Source organism: Lipophrys pholis, assembly GCF_963383615.2.
Source record: "Lipophrys pholis genome assembly, chromosome: 1".
NCBI lineage: Eukaryota > Metazoa > Chordata > Actinopteri > Blenniiformes > Blenniidae > Lipophrys > Lipophrys pholis.
Genome location: NC_137635.1, coordinates 28,468,428 through 28,484,838, shown reverse-complemented (window position 1 = coordinate 28,484,838; position 16,411 = coordinate 28,468,428). Strand labels below are relative to the sequence as shown.

General features: G+C 40.1%; 1 protein-coding gene across 1 annotated transcript in view; it reads right to left on the bottom strand.

Annotated features, from left to right (window-relative positions):
• The window catches only part of piezo2b (piezo-type mechanosensitive ion channel component 2b), a 110,747-nt gene that overhangs the window by 65,791 nt on the left and 28,545 nt on the right, over positions 1-16,411 (bottom strand). The window contains exons 6-8 of the mRNA XM_080458208.1: positions 14,043-14,310; positions 12,256-12,469; positions 4,894-5,068 (exon numbers count right to left, since the gene is read on the bottom strand). Coding sequence (XP_080314334.1) covers positions 4,894-5,068; positions 12,256-12,469; positions 14,043-14,310 — 657 coding nt within the window. The remainder of the gene's footprint in view (positions 1-4,893; positions 5,069-12,255; positions 12,470-14,042; positions 14,311-16,411) is intronic.

The following is a 16,411-nucleotide window of genomic DNA, read 5'->3' as shown; positions in this document are numbered from 1 at the left end:
TCAGCTCTGTCCAACACGGTGCAGTTTTAATCAGCTTCTGGCAAGAACAATCTTTTACTGGAAATAGCATCAGATTGGAAACTGAAGTCTCCTGGTGAAAATAGTCACAAAGATGAGCCAACTGCTTGTGTGTGTGTGTGTATATATGTATATACGCAAGTATGTACAACTAACCAATTAACATTTAACATCTTGCAGCGCAGAATGAAGGTACTGTATTTATCTGAGACCTTCAAAACCCAAAGAGCCATTTGGATCATTGAACACTGAACAGAAACACTGGGAGCCACAAACCCCTCCTAACACAAAAATAATGAAGATAACACTGCATATATCGATTTTAATCTTTTTTTTTTTTTTTAACAACGTTTCGGAGCTCAGCACCTCATTTGCATAATGTTGTGGACATTCTGCTTTATGCAAATGAGCTGGTGGCAGCTCCAGGAAGACACAACGCAGCTCAAAACGCACCGCACCCAGCACGCACTGCAGTTAGTTTCACATAGACAATGAATGGGATGTGGGAATTTTCAGGATCCAGAGGAAACGCGTCCTTGAATCAAGTAGAATCCAGCCAATTCTATGCAAATGAGGCTGAGGGAGCTCATGTCAACGCAGAGCTTCTGCAAAAAGTCAAAACTAGCTGAAGTGGAGCCAAAACGAGGACGGATTCAACAAGTTCACTGCTTATTTCTCGCTTCAAATGTTTTCAGAAATACATTTCGCTGAAACAAAAGGGAAAGTGTGTGACCGAGATGCCATGTTGGTCCGGTTTGAAGTCCCGGAGCAGACGAACCCTGAGTGACATGTTAAATGCAAATAAATTGTCGTCTTTCTTGAGTCTGTATGTTAATGCAAAATGAAACAGGATTCATTTAAATACAAACATTATATTTAATACTGATTAATCGAAATGAATCTGATAAATATCATTAAAGCATATATATTAATTACATTAATTGATTAATTAAACATGATATCCTCTTTGCCCACAGTACACTTGGTTGGGTTCCAGCGTCCCTGAACAGGATACGCGAGATAGAAGATGGATGGATCTTTTTTTCACAATTCAAATTGGATAATTGTCGGAACAGAATGAAACAGAAATTCACAATAGTTATAAATATTGATAATTTGTTAGAATTAACAGAATTGTGTGATATGTGAGAAAGTTGTAGAATTTGAGAGCATCTTAAAATTTCTTGAAAAAGGGTTAAAAAGCCTTTTAGCGCTGGTTGTTAAAGTAAATGATTACTTTTATCCAATCTCATCGGTTTTCACTTAACTGAAGCTTCATAGTTTTTGTTTTTGTTTTAATTGTATCTTGGATTTACACTGCTGCTTCTGAAGCTTCATTCGTTTTATTAATAAACAAAAACTAAGAAAAAAGTGAAGGTTAACTGCTGAGAAATGGTTCTGGTTCCTTCAATCCATCCTGCATTTTGGGAAAACTTCAATAATCCAACATCTCCACCATCTAACAAAGCTGTCAGCGGCTGATTTAAGCTGCAATCTGTTTTTATTATTAGCGTCATCTAAAGTGGAAGAGTAGGTGAAAACACACACACACGCACACACAGACACACACAGACACACAAAGACACACACACAGATCAATAATGTATACAGGCCTACAGGTTTACAGGGAAGTATTGACCCCTCTATAAAAACACTAATCTATAACTCCATTACAGGGCAGAGGAGCAGAGGAGCAGAGCCCGGAGCTGCGAGGAGGCCGGCTGCTTTCTAAAAAGAGGGTCTTCTTCTTCCACGAGGTCAATCGCACTTCCTACACAACTTCTGCAGCTCCTGACAACGGAAGCTGAACATCACTACATCCATTGAGATCATGGAGCCAAAACTACTGAACGCTCTGATTTCTGTTCCTGGACACGCTTTTGATCTTATCAACCACATCTAAAATTATCTAACCATTAATAAACATTGTCAGTATGTCCAAATTTACCAAACGTTTTCATTTTCAGACCGCTCCAAACATAGAGTGTAAAAGTATGATCCCACATACTGTATATTTCTAAATGTGGGGTATATGTGTATAAACATTTCTGTGTATGTAAATGGTATATTTGGATATTTGAAGTTATTTACGTATGTATATTTTTGATACGATCAGAAATCACACATGGATGAAGACCAAATATAGATTTATTTTGACTATTGTAATAGAATTAATGTATATATTTTCAATAATGTCCTTCCATAATCATGATTATACTTTATTACATTTATCGTATATTATATATAATTATCCCAAAAATATATGTAATTTATTTTCTGAATATAATAGCCCAACATGTTTAAATTAATAGATTGTTAAATAACGGGAAGCAAATAAATAAATAAATACATACATAAATGATATATTGGGTTGTTTATGGAGAAGTGGTAGGATTTAATAAGTTTGTCTTCTTCCCACTTCCCACACCATGCCGTCCTGAGTAACAGTAGATTTAAAGTTTAAGCGTTCGCTCATGTAAATGAGTGTGTACATGTGTGATGTACAAATAAACACATTTAAAAATAAACATTCAAACCTTTTGAAGCCAATACATTTATTCTATTAATAGAAAAATTATTGCCACAGTATGATTTTCATATATTGTATCGACTGTCTAAGAATTGTGCTTTGAATATTTTTTATTTATTTAAATTAATTGAAATAAAAACTTTCTGTATGTTTTCCACCTGTTCAGATTCTCGGAGTTTCCGATATACTAACTGTGCAGAAACGTCCAGAATGACATCACTCTTCCAAAATTAGACCAAAAATATAACCTGAGCCACACACACATCCAGCCATCGATTGTCCTGAAATCTTCCATCAATAAAGTTTGTGTGATCACGAGGCCACCGCCTGCTCTTTTAATTCAATCTGGATCTATTTCAGGTCACCGTCCGCTGATGCTTTCTGAATTCATCTCAACGTCTCTGACAGAACAAATCATCTCAAATCATCACAGCAGAAACTGTGTAAAGACATTAAATACTAAGCGCTCCGTTTCTCTGCATTACTTCACCCTAGACACTCTAATACAGCATTATTCATTGACTTGTTATTATTTTGTGAATTAATCGTGTAAATAAATGACCCTTTCATATTTTAAAACTGGAGCAGTGTGTTTGTTGTTGTTTGTTTGGACTGTTGTGGCTCAGGGTTATTATCGGTAAGTACAAACATTCCCACACAAAGTATAGAATTGATCAACTTGTACTGAGGAATGTGCGTAAATTCGAGCACAACTCTGAGTCACAGCAGGTGCTCAGCAAACTCAAACACCACATGTCCCCCGTTGAATTGATATAAAAATGATCAATTTCATCTAGTTCGACGTTAGACGAAAGACGTTTTGCAAGTGGAGTGAAAGGCTATAGAAGACAGATATATTTGAAATGTACGTGAGTTCTATGGCTCACCTTGTGCTGTTGAAAGATTTGGGGAAGCGGGTTCTCTTTTCAAAGTGCTCTGATCGGTTTGCTGAGAGCAAAGCGGCTTCAGCGTCACTCAGTTTATTTACAAAAGTCTTGTGAGAGTTCATTTCACATATGAGCTGATAATCCGACGGTAGAACTCTGGTCTGTCACGAGGAGTTCAGGGTTCGATTCCCAGCAAAGCCTCAGTTTTGTAAATTTTTTTGGTGACTGGTGGCGCCTACGTTATTGGTTGTGCTTCCCAAGATGATTATCAATGGATTTAAGCCGTGATTTGTCAGAGTTGTTAACAGAGTTAACAGAGTTAACTGCGATGGTTACCTTATCCCGTGCAGCATTTTTTCTTTTGTTGGTTCTCCAACTCGTCCCTCAATTTCAGTTTGAGAAAAGGTCCTTATTTTCATCCTCCTTCCCGCGATAATGAATGATGAGGAAAAAATAAATACTCATAACGAGGCTTATTGTCACTATAATTGGTTAACTGGACGTGTTTCTGAAGGCCAATGATCCCGCAAGAGCACGATCATGGTGTGTAAGAACAAGTAGGATTTATCAACATATTTTTGTATTTAAAGACACTCAAAATTCAATCTGTAAGACAGAATTTAAAACAGAATAGAACAGAACTTTATTTATATAGCACCTTTCACAGACGTGAAGGTGCTTTACAGCTCTGAAAACTGAAAAAATAAATCAGAGATAACATCATTTAACGTATAGGAATAAGAAAAACATACATAGCTGTACAAAAAAGTTTAAATTGAGCAGCTATAGGTCAAAGGCCTGCCTGGACACAAATGTTTTTAGCTGCTTAATAAAAGTACCACCGGAGTCGACACATCTCAGCTGAAGTGGAAGAGCTTCAAATGCACTGCCACCGCAGGTTTACGGTGTGTGGGACCAGACCTAAGCGCTCTATTTAGCATCGTTTTTAGAACCTTTTCTACACATTGATGATAAATGAGGCCTCTTTTTAAAAAATTATTTGTCATTTTACTAGAAAAGCACAATACATTGTTCTTTTCATATTTCAATCTTCTACTATTATTAATGCAAAATGAATGAAAGGATAATCAGTCTTTTGCAAAAGGTATTAATTTCATCATTCAACCTGTTTTGGGGTGTAATAGCTTCCTGGAATTCTAAACCTGCATGAGGATGGAAGGTAGAGACAAAGCAGAGGCAGATTTTAGCCTCTGTTTTAATAATAGGACTGATATGGACACATGATGAGAAGTGATGTGAATAAAAGAGATAAAGAATCCATCTTATTTCTGATGGATGAAACACTGTGACTCTCATCCTGCTGAAAATCTCAAAAATAATGTCACATTTCCTTGAAAAGCTTTTCTCTATTCTGCGAGTGTTTTTCAATGTGGAGCCGACCAATCACTGAAAACAAAAGAAGGAAAAAGAAGAAGTGAGTTTTGTTTCTGTGCTCACCATCAGCTGGTCGATGGGCTCCTGCAGCCAGAGGCGGATGAGCGTGGCCAGGGTGTAATAGAGCACCAGCAGCATGATGGGGCTCACAAAGTGGTACCAATTACGCTCCGGGTGCACGATGAGCTTCCACGTGTGAGAGCAGTTGGTCTGAACGATGGGGGAGATGCCAAACACTCTGCGGAGAGACAGAAACACAAAGGTGTCAGAGGGAAACGCAGCTCCAGAATCAGTGATCACAACCTGAATGTTCCAAGTGTTTTCATACAAATTAAATAAGAGTCAATGTGTTTAAGAATGACAGACGGGTGGAGTCGCGTCAGTCAGTGTCTCGTATCTCCACCGTCAGCGTGTGAAACTTCCTCCGTAAAGCTAATTGACTGATTGATCCAGTGCGGTCTGAAACTCTTCCTCAAAAGCTTCTCCAGTTTGACACATGGATCTGAGGCGGCCCTGGAGGACATTTCATTATCTGGACTCCGCTGGCCTCGGGCATCCCGTTCTTCAATTAAAATCTTCATTTCAAGGCAGCTTTTATTGTCTGTGGTTTAAAGAATCTGTGATTGTCAATCTGTGACCGTCTAGACTGGGGATTACTGAGCACATTTATTTGTATTTTTATAAGCAAATGTCAGTATTTTCTTACTTTGACCCATTTTAGCCCGAAAAGATCAAAACTCTTAGTTTCTCTTCTCTTGAGTCATGAAATTTAAATCAGATTCATTAAAGCAAAATCAAACAATTGCTTGATCGTGATTAGTTTTCAAATGTTTAATACAGGCTTTGTAGTCGATGTGTTTCCTGGCAGGGGAACCTGGTCTGAACCATCCCTGGAGGTCACACTCTGTTTGGAAAACAAAGGAGGTCACATTTGGAGGTCCGTTTCCTCCGGAGAAGGACAAAGGTCGTCTTCTCAGGAACTCAAACTGACATATTCCACTGACAACGCTGAGATTTAGGAGCCTCCCGAGTCTTGTTTTCCTCCGTGCTGTGTGGAGGAGTGACCCCGCACACTTCCTGGAGGGTTTCTTCTTTCAGCCGGTGGCTCACGTGACGGGTCGCCCATTGTAAGGTGTGGAGGCAGGAAGTGGAGTGGAAGCCGGCCTCTCAACGGCCTCACTCAGCACCAGAGCCGCGGCAAGGCCGACCCACTGTCAACAGGGACAATTACAGCCGAGACGGCCCCATTGTCCGGTCGCCGCTCCGCATGTTTACGATGGTACGAGTTTACGATGGTACGAGTTTCACCCTGGCGGCTGAAGGCGGCGGGCAGGAAGACTCGAGGAGAGCGGCTCACTTTTATCATCACACCGAAATACCTCCAGTCAACGTGTCAGGAGACGATCAAACAGGAGGGTGTGTGTGTGTGTGTGTGTGTGTGTGTGTGTGTGTGTGTGTGTGTGTGTGTGTGTGTGTGTGTGTGTGTGTGTGTGTGTGTGTGTGTGTGTGTTCCAAAAGTAGACGTTAATGTGAACAACAGCGTCTTTTCAAAATGAGAAGTTAAAAAAAAGGAAATAAGACAGGCATTATTGATATTAAGATCTGCTCAGTATGACAGTAAACAGTTGCTTTTTTTTTTTGTTGTTTTTAATGAATGTTTAGGTAAACAACTGGCTCATATTTGCCATTAGTTGGGGAAAATAGAATCGTGTGGTCTGCACTGATGGGCCGTTACATACACAAAAAGTTTTTTTATTTTGTCTGCTGGAATATGACAAAACATAAGTTAACAGAAGAAATACTTTTATATATTTCATTAAAATATGGAGCAGAAAATAGGTTTAAATGTTCAACAATTTCCTTCAAGCTGGAGACAGTTGCATTTGATTTAGCCTTTGCTTGATGCAGTGTGCATAAAGTTAAATGACTGAAATGAACAAAGCAGGTTTAAAAAATAGACTTTTTCATTTGATTCACTTTTATATGACGGACTCTGCAGAAGAAATAGAATGAGGCTGAAAGTACAGTGTGCATCATGTTTTTTAAAAGTAACAGAAGTAAAGTAACTAAGTAATTTTGAAAATAATCAGTAAAGTAACTGGATTACTTTTGCAGGGAAGTAATCAGTCATCAGAAACGACTTACTATTTCCACAGTAACTTGCATAACATTGGTGGGGACAATTATCATTATTCACTAAAGCAGACTTCAAATCATGCCAGACCAGAAGCTGCGTCCTTCATTATTAAAGTATTAAACTGCCTGAAAGACAACAAGGGTTTGAGGTTTTCTCACGTGTTTCTTCTCATTTAGTTTTGTAAGATAATGTAAAACTTGATTAACTTAAATGTATTTTTCCTCTTTTGTTCATGTAAGATCTTACAGATGAGTGAAAGCGTCCACTGATCCCACAATGTTAAATATAAACACCAGAGAAAATAACAGTATCCTGTAGGGCTGCAAATTATTGCAAATGCATTATCAACATGCATGAATATCATTAAATTGCGATCAACTAAAAAAAAAAAAGAATCCTTGAATGCACTCATTCTCGACAACAGGGGTGTCAAACATGAGGCCTGTGGGCCAAAACCGGCCAGCAAGAGCCTCCAATCCGGCAAAACCACCGAAATGAAATATCACAGAAAACAGATTTTTTTTCTAATAGATTTTTTGAAACTAACAGACCCAACACAACACAGACCCTGATATCACCCTGATTGTGATGAATTCATAATAAACTGTAAATAGTGAATTATAAAAAAGTAATAATCCAGCATTATTTATCTCCCACCTGTGGCGACAGAGCAGTGGACAGACGTACTAAACTCAAAAATAATGAAGTCAAACAGGAAGGAGCTCATGAAGGAAGAGCAGAAGCTGCTGGTTAAAGAGCAGACGGACACAATGAAGCCTCATTTCACTTCTCTCACTCACTGGGAAAGATTCAAAATAGGTTCCTCACAACTACACCACCATTTTGGAAAAGACAAAAAAAAAAAAATCCCTGTAAACCCTTCGATATATTGTGGAGTTACTGAGTTTCCCAGTATGTTGCCTGGTCACACAGGGTTTTGTCCGGGCAGTTACTTAACGACGGGGCAACTGCAGGAGCAGAGGCTGAACAAACTTCCCCTGCAGAAACAGTGACAGGGCTCCATTCATTCGAATGAGTAAGTTTGCTCATGTGAAAGGTGTCAGTGGAGCAGTGTAATCACCTCCTTATCTGCCATCGGAGGCGGGGGGGTGGAGGTGGGGCTCATTCAAGGCAGCTTCAGTTAAACTGGGCTGTAAATGGCTTCGTTCCTGACACACAGCCAGAGATCAATACAAGCCTGCAACACCAAGGGCACGGAGGTTTCAGCCCCGAGCTGGTGCCCCGCCTGAGGCGGCGTCAAGAAGAAGTTAACGGCAACATACATCATGTTTTCATTTACATTTCACAAGGTTTGGTTTTTGTTGATTCTCTCCTCAGACCTTCATTCCAGTAAACTTATTTGTGGTTTCATTTGCAAAGCAGGTGGGGATGCAGGTTTTTTGTGATTTACAGTCACTTTATGTGTCGAATCAATGTGGATAAAGAATTTTGCTGTGACAGCTACCAAACAATGAAGCTGTTTTGAGATAAAAGTTTGATGGACTTCACCTTGAGATCTAATCCCATATCTACCCCTCCAACAATATGAAACATATAAAACAGATCAAATGAACTGAAGTGAGAGACTTAACAGCCACGCCCCGGCATGAACCCCCCGATGCGCCACCCTCAGTATACAATCGATGTTAAAGTGACATCGACAAAACACGATTTAAAATAGATATCCTGGTAGTTCAACAATGAAAACGACATGAAAAACACAAGACCCAGCAAGCAACACTGAATACATGAATATAGAATAGAATCAAATAGAATAGAATAGAAATGTGTGAGTTTAGGTCAAATCTAGTTAAGTTCACACAGACACTCGGGATCAAACTATTTTCAAGATAAATGGAGAACAGTGACAGTAAATAAGTTATATTTCTTCTCACTACTTTCCTGCACATTTGTGACCAGGCGTTGTGATGTGTATTACTATTATTATCATCGTTGGTAGTATTGATCGTGAAAATTTGAATTATTCTACCAATAATGAAATATACAGTAATTACCCCATCGGTACAAAGACTTACACTTTAAACGTCAGTTTGATGACACCGATTTATCAGGTCCATATTGTTCGATTTGAAGGTTCAATTTAACTTTAATGTTGAATGTGATGAAACAATTGTGGTTTAATATGCCAAATAAATGTGATACAGATTAAAATGAATTTCAGTGGAATTGCACTGTTTGTACAATAATGAATCAAATTTATTTAATGCAGAGATTTATACTGATGAAATAACTGGAGACAGTGTCTAACACGTTATTATAAAATATAAGACTAACATAAAATGCATCAATATATTTTTTGTTTTAATTTCAGAGCCATTACATTATCTATGAATATATTTTAACTAATCATGCATCAAAGTCAATTCAGTTTTCAATCAAAAAGTTACAACAACTTCGTTAAAAAACAAAGTTCCATGATAGTCTGAAGGTTCAAATGCAGTGTAACTTCTGTTATCAGTATTTTCAGTACATTCCTGTCTATTAAATTCAGTTTTGCTTCCTGACTTGTGACATTAAATCACATCGTGGTGAACAGAGAGGAGATTCCAGATGTATCCGAAGCTGATTTTTAAAGACTATTTGCCCTCTGTGTTTGAGGAGTGGACATAGCTGCAGTGTTTCAGCGATGACGGCTGAATGTTTGACACGCAGAGTGTAGCTGTCGTTAGTAACCGTCGTGTTCAGCGAACCATAGATGAGTATTGGCACACAAAATAATTGACAGGAGGAGTCCTCAATGGGTCTCATCTTTCTCCGTCAGCTTTCTGATCGGGTGAGGCTCTGTTTACAGCAAATTGTGAAAAATGAATAATGTCCCTCCAATGTGATTCGTGTCAGTGGGAACTTCGCGCTGCCGCAACCAAACTAACTCAATTCAACTAATTGAACCGGAAACTTTCAGCAGCTGGAGACTCTGGACACAAATCAGTCGTTAGATGAAGATGGGTCATGGAGAGGACAGGAGCCATGATGAAGAGACCACCAGAAGATGCTTCGTCCATCTGTCCAAGACCGGCAACTATGAGAAGAAGTCACTGTTCAAAGTAAAAGTAAACAGACTCCGGACTGGACTTCGACCAGAGCTGATGAAAGACACAATACTGATTTAAGACGATCTGCTGATTTATTGATAATGAAGCTGGGTCAAAAAGACTAACTCCAGAATTTGTAAAAAGTGGACTTGATATTTGATATCAAAGAAGCTGAAGAGCTCTGCAGGTAAAACCCAGAGTTTAATGATTCATTGATCAAGTGTTGAATTAAAGCTCATTTATGTTCCACATTAGATACGTAGTCCAGACACAGACACAGATAAAAGGCCACATGGTGGAGTAGTGGTTAGCACTCTCACGTCACAGTGAGAGGTTTGTGGGTTCAAATACCAGTGGGTCCATTCTGTGTGGAGTTTGCATGTTCTCCCTCCGTGTGTGTGTGTGTGTGTGTGTGTGTGTGTGTGTGTGTGTGTGTGTGTGTGTGTGTGTGTGTGTGTGTGTGTGTGTGTGTGTGTGTGTGTGTGTGGTTTCCTCCGGGTTACTCCGGTTCAAAAAGATGCAGGTGAGGTTAATTAGTGTGAATGCGTGTGCGGTTGTGTGTTTTGTGTGTCCTCGGATGGACGGGCCATCTGTCCCGTTGTTTCTGTCCTCGCTCATCGTTAGCTGGACTCGACTCCAGCGTCCTGCTACCTTGTGAAAAGTATAGAAGACTGATAGTCTCCGGACACAGACCAACACTTGCAGTACCACTGGTAGACATGTCATAATTATAGTTAACACTTTCTTGTCATTTCTTGGCCTGGACGTTGATTTAGGGCAGCGCCATCTTGTGGAGTGAAGGTGAAACATTCATTCCAATGCACTGAACTCATGGACGCATGAAACCAGCAACCTTTAAACCCTTTAATACACATGTCTGTTGTTGTGCATACGGAGCTCATAGATCAAAGATCATTTCAGTTGGTAGAGCGGTCGGCTCCCAATCAGAAGGTTACAGGTTTGATTCCCATCTCCACCTTTCCACGCGCTGAAGTGTCCTTGAGCAAGACACTGAACCCCAAACTGTTCCTAATGACAGCGCCTTGAATGGCAGCAGCCTCCATTGGTGTGGGAACGTGTGTGTGAATGTGATTAATGATGTAAAGCGCTTCGGGACTGCCGACACAGTCGAAAAGCTCGATATAAGTGACGTCCACTTACCATAGGTGAGTCATTCGGTGGCTTTACGTTTTGATCCTTCACCCTGTTTTTGAATGTATGCAATGCTGCGTCCTTCAGCAACAAACTGAAGCTGAAGTTGTTCTCAGTGGTGTGACCACGATGCACGGCCAACATGTGAGTGAAAGGGTGAATGTGACCGCTCATGTGAACCACTTTGTCTCTGCTGAAATGTTAAAGGTACACTATAAGTAGAGGTCGTTGCTAATCTAGGAGTTGTAGAGCAGCAACTGTTGTGTTTTCACTCTTCACTGAGTCAGATTTCATTACATCTGTGACCAACAACGTGCAGAGCGACGCGGCTTCGCTGGGACCGCCGGCGCTTCAGCGCCGCAGCCAGACCGCTGATCTCCCGCTTTATCATGCATAATAAAGCAGGAAGTGATGAGCTGTGAGTAGGCGTTTGATAGATCCACCCTCCAGCTGCGTTTGCCTTTTCTTTTGCCTTCTTGTTTGTTACAATACTAAATATTTACTTCGCTTTAAACAAACCTGCCTCGGGCGCGATAAATATTGTGTTGCTGGAGCAGCTCTGGACGCTCAGACCAAGTGTCTTCACATTATTAAGATGTCAGGCAGCACGAGCTGATGCTTGTGCTGCGTAACGATAAAAAGACAAGCATTTGTCACACTGACAACAGAGACATAACTGAAAGTTTAACTTTCATTCACTGCTGTTTAGACACACAAGCCAGACTAATGCAAATCAGACTGGAGAAAATTATCCAGAAGTGTTGACTCCTACCAAATTAAAACATTTTAGTTTGTGACCAATCAGATTGTTCCCTTATGGCCACAATTCTCTTTATGTTGAAAAGATTTATTTGGATGTCATGGCTGTTGGACTGTTTGAAATGTTTAATGAGTAACTTCTGATGCTTTATCTTCAAAATAACTTTTAATATATGCCAGTTATCGGACGAAAACTTTGTTTTCGTCCACACTCGGGTACAAATATGTGAGCTGCTTTTTTGATTCTCTGCATGTCATGAAGTCAGAGTCATGGCTGTGAGACGTGCGCATGGCGACAGGATGTGAGAGAGCTGAACTCCTGACCTGATGTAGTGGTCATCCGGTGGGATGGACTCCTGGAAAAACTGAAACTGATAGAGGTAGAGCACGATGAGGTGTCCCGCGCTGAAGATGGCCATCAGGACGCACATGCAGCTGAAGATGAGCGTGTTGAAGGTCCGGCAGAGGGACCACCAGGTGCACAGGAAGAGGAAGATGAAGAAGTAAACAGCCGAGGTCAGCGAGGGCAACATGACTCCTGCAGACGAAAGAAGACGAGACTGTGAGCAGACGACTCGTTCCACAACACCTCAGGGGGAAGAAAGCAGCCTGAGAGCTTTGCTTTATTTTAAAAGTGGCAGCTTGCAGCTTTATTTTCCTGCAAAAAAGAAAACTACTTTAATCAGCTTTATGAGTTAAATATAAGAAAGTGTCTGAAGCAGCAACAGAATTCATTAAGATATGGATCAGAACTGAGGAGAACTTATGGACAGGGAGGGGAATGGATATGATTTATTAGATGCCGATTCCAATTTTCGATTCTGCTTAACGATTCGCTTCTTTATCGATTCTCATTTGGAAATGAAACCTGCAGTATCAACAGCAGAGGACATGTTAACGTCGCCGCTGCTGAGCCGATCGAAAAGCAACATTCATTCAAAGTTATCACAAACTGCGTGATATATTGGGTCGTATTTCCACCCTTTGAGGAAATATTCGCTTTGCAGGTATTGCAAGTTGCTCTGTTGTCCTTCTTTCTCCTGAAATGGAACCAAACTTTTGAGTGTTTGTGCCGCTTGGGCGTCTCGTTTCCTGCCGGCTGCCCTGGTGAATGACGTCGCCACACAATGACGGCCACAGGAATCGATAAAGGATTGAAGGATCTGAAACACTGGGAACCGGTTCTCAACAGGAACCAGTTTTCGATTCCCATCCCTGAACTTGATGACAGACACTCGTAAACCCCCTGCCTACTCCATATTGGACTACATCACATTTCACTAAGTGTTCTTTCACAGAAATACCATCAAACAAAGAATAAATGTATGTACTGCTTCGCAGATGGAAGTTATTGGCGATTACAAAAGGAATTTGGATTTTAGCAGCATCGGCAGGACTGAAAGACAAAACCTACACCGGGTCTCCTTTCGGTCACAGTATTAAATGTGAGAGTTTGAGATGAAAATAATGCGAAAAGACATCTCATCAGCACAAGACTGCCAAAAGCTCATTCCCCTCTTTTCCCTACTTCAAATCACAACTCAAAACACATTTTCACAACTGCATATTCCATTTGACGCCAATACAAGAAAGCTGTGTCTTGTATTGTTTTAATGCTGTAAATTGTTGTGTTGTGCAGTGTCCTTGAGCGTGAGAAAGGCGCCTTTAAATAAAAATCATTATACAAAACATGAATAAAACCAAAACAATTGGACAAATCCGTTAGCGAGAAGATGAAAAACACCAGAAAACTTTCTGCTGAATCACTCGTACGGATCATGTAAGAGAGGTTGTGTTTGTACGAGTGCTTCCACACTGCAGAGAGCAGGAGCCTCCCTGTGCTCAATAAATGAGCCCAAAATAAAGCGAGGTGGCGACTCAGAACCAGAAAGTGCTGAGCAGAACCAACTGGACTCAACTGGAGACGCCTCAGCAGTTAAACAGGCTGGATTATTCATCATAAGCCTTCTGTTTATCGTAGTAATGGATTCGGGTCACTTGAATTGATTTTCCCGCTCATGATAAAAAATTTCCAGAAGTGCTGAGTCACCGTTAGCTGGACCGTGTCATTGCCTGTTGTAAATATTGAGAGTGAGGAAGAGGAAGCTCACCAGTCATTCCCAGCAGGATGGTCACCACCACCTTCCCCGCAGTGGTGATCAGGTTGCCGATGATCTCCTTCACCTTGGACGCCACTTCAGCCACGAACCGCAGGACCTTCATCTTTGCACTTTCCTTCACCTCTTCCTCGTCTTCCTCATCTTCCTCCTCCTCCTCTCCCAGCTCCTCATCGTCCTCGTCCTCCTCGGCCTCGTACCCGGCTTCAAAGTCCTCCTCCAGCAGGATGTTGTCGTCCAGGCTGAGCTTCTCCTCTTCCTCCTGTGAGGAGGAAGAAGGTGACAGAGGTCAGAGCTCTCCGTGGTGCTGAAGACACCTTAAAGCAGGTCACAGTAACAACTCCTCCGTCACCTCCACACCTGACCGAGTGACAGCGTTTCAACATGTCTGCACATGCTCAAGTGTTTTCTTCTTGTGAATGCAGTCAGGCTCCAGTACGGTACCGGGAGGGACACCAAACGGGCAAGGAGGAGCAGCGCTGCAGCAGCCTGAGCAGCAAAGCGCCACTGAGTGTGGATTTAATTAACACAGAGTCATAAAGAGAAATCTCTTCAAACTCCTGCAGGACCAAGAAGCTCAGTGTGAACAGCAAGTTGTGCATCCAGCTGGAGATCAGACCAGCTGCTCCACTAACCCCGGATTAATTGAGCCGTTTGAGACTCACTTTTACACATTAATGGCTTAATAAAGTCCCTATATAAACCTAAACTGTGTGTTGTATTTCAATTATTCTGTATGCACAATTATTTTGAGGTAACTTTTTTTTATTAACTTCAGTTTCTTAAATATTTCAGTGAATTCTCCTGTTAAGTGTTTAGTATTTGTTTATATGTCAATATGTTTTAGAAACAATCATGTATTTTATTCTCTCTTGATTAGTTTTTTATAGCATCACCTATATGCATACAGTATATCTATTAATTATGTTAATCCTTCAAGAAAACTAGTTACTGTCACAATTACAAAAATAAACTAATTAATTGCACAGTGTTCTGTAATTAATTGTGATTAATCACATATTTTAACTTAAGACTGAATTTTTTCATGGAAAACTACAGAATTAATGTTGACTCAACACAGAGAGACTATATTTAAATTCAAAGACAATTTTTATAACTTAACCTTTTAGCTTTGAGTGAATGCTGTTTCTCTCCAAGTTTAGCAAAACAAATACATTAATACATCATATTGAGTGAAATCTTGTCAACCCTGCTTTGGTTGTTGTCTTTATTGTCCTGGATTTTTCTGTTTGAAATCATGTTTCTGTGAAACACTTTGACCTGTAGCACTTCATTGTCTGAAAGGTTTTTATTTAAATAATATAAATACTGACTCTAATCATTTATGTTCAATGAATGAGTAATTTTATGTGAACTGCATTTAATCAAATTTCCTCCAATTAACAAAGAGTATGTTGATCACAATCAAATCATCAAATAGTTATTAAAAATAGAGGTTTTGCTCATAAATTATTTTTACAATGTGGAAAGCAGGATTTTATTCATCGTTAAAGGAATCCAGTGAAATATGTCTGGAATTTCAATAAAGTGGGATTATGAGTTTGGTTTGACACTTTCCCACAGATTTTAATCGAAATAACTGGAGTTTATTTTTATCTTAGTGACTTTCAGACACCACAGACGCACTTTAATACGATTCCAGGTTGAACCGCTTTTTAATTCAAAGTTTCATTACTGAGGAGGTGTGTGTGTGTGTGTGTGTGTGTGTGTGTGTGTGTGTGTGTGTGTGTGTGTGTGTGTGTGTGTGTGTGTGTGTGTGTGTGTGTGTGTGTGTGTGTGTGTGTGTGTGTGTGTGTGTGTGTGTGTGTATTTATGTGTGTGTAAAAACATCCCCATGTTAACTTCCATCATAGTTTTCAGTCTGAAACTAAATTATTTATTTTACTTCAGAACAAAATGTCTAACTTAACATAAACTTTGAAAGTCCTGGACTAAAATATGAATAACTCACACTGATCCCAAAATCTGTTCTCTTCTCCACAGAACCACTATTCTTTACGCTCCAGTGACATTTTCAGTTTAGACTGAAGTGGGAAAGCTGTTTTAGTGTTTTAGTCTGTATTTGCTCCTAAAAGGAAGAGAAACACTAAGTCGGTGCAGCACACAATGACATTGTTCAGCTTCCCTCCATCACTTTCCTTCAGAGATTCGATGTTTCATCTGGAAACTGTGAGCAGTGATGAGCACGAACCTTCTCGTGTGAGCGACTGTAAACAGATGAAGCGGTATGTTTCCACGGTTTGTTTCTCAATTCTGCCTCAAAACAAAAACATTTATCCAGCGAGAGCAAATCTGGCTCCGTTTTTATTGAGTGAAATATAATTTCAGAAGGACAAAACTAA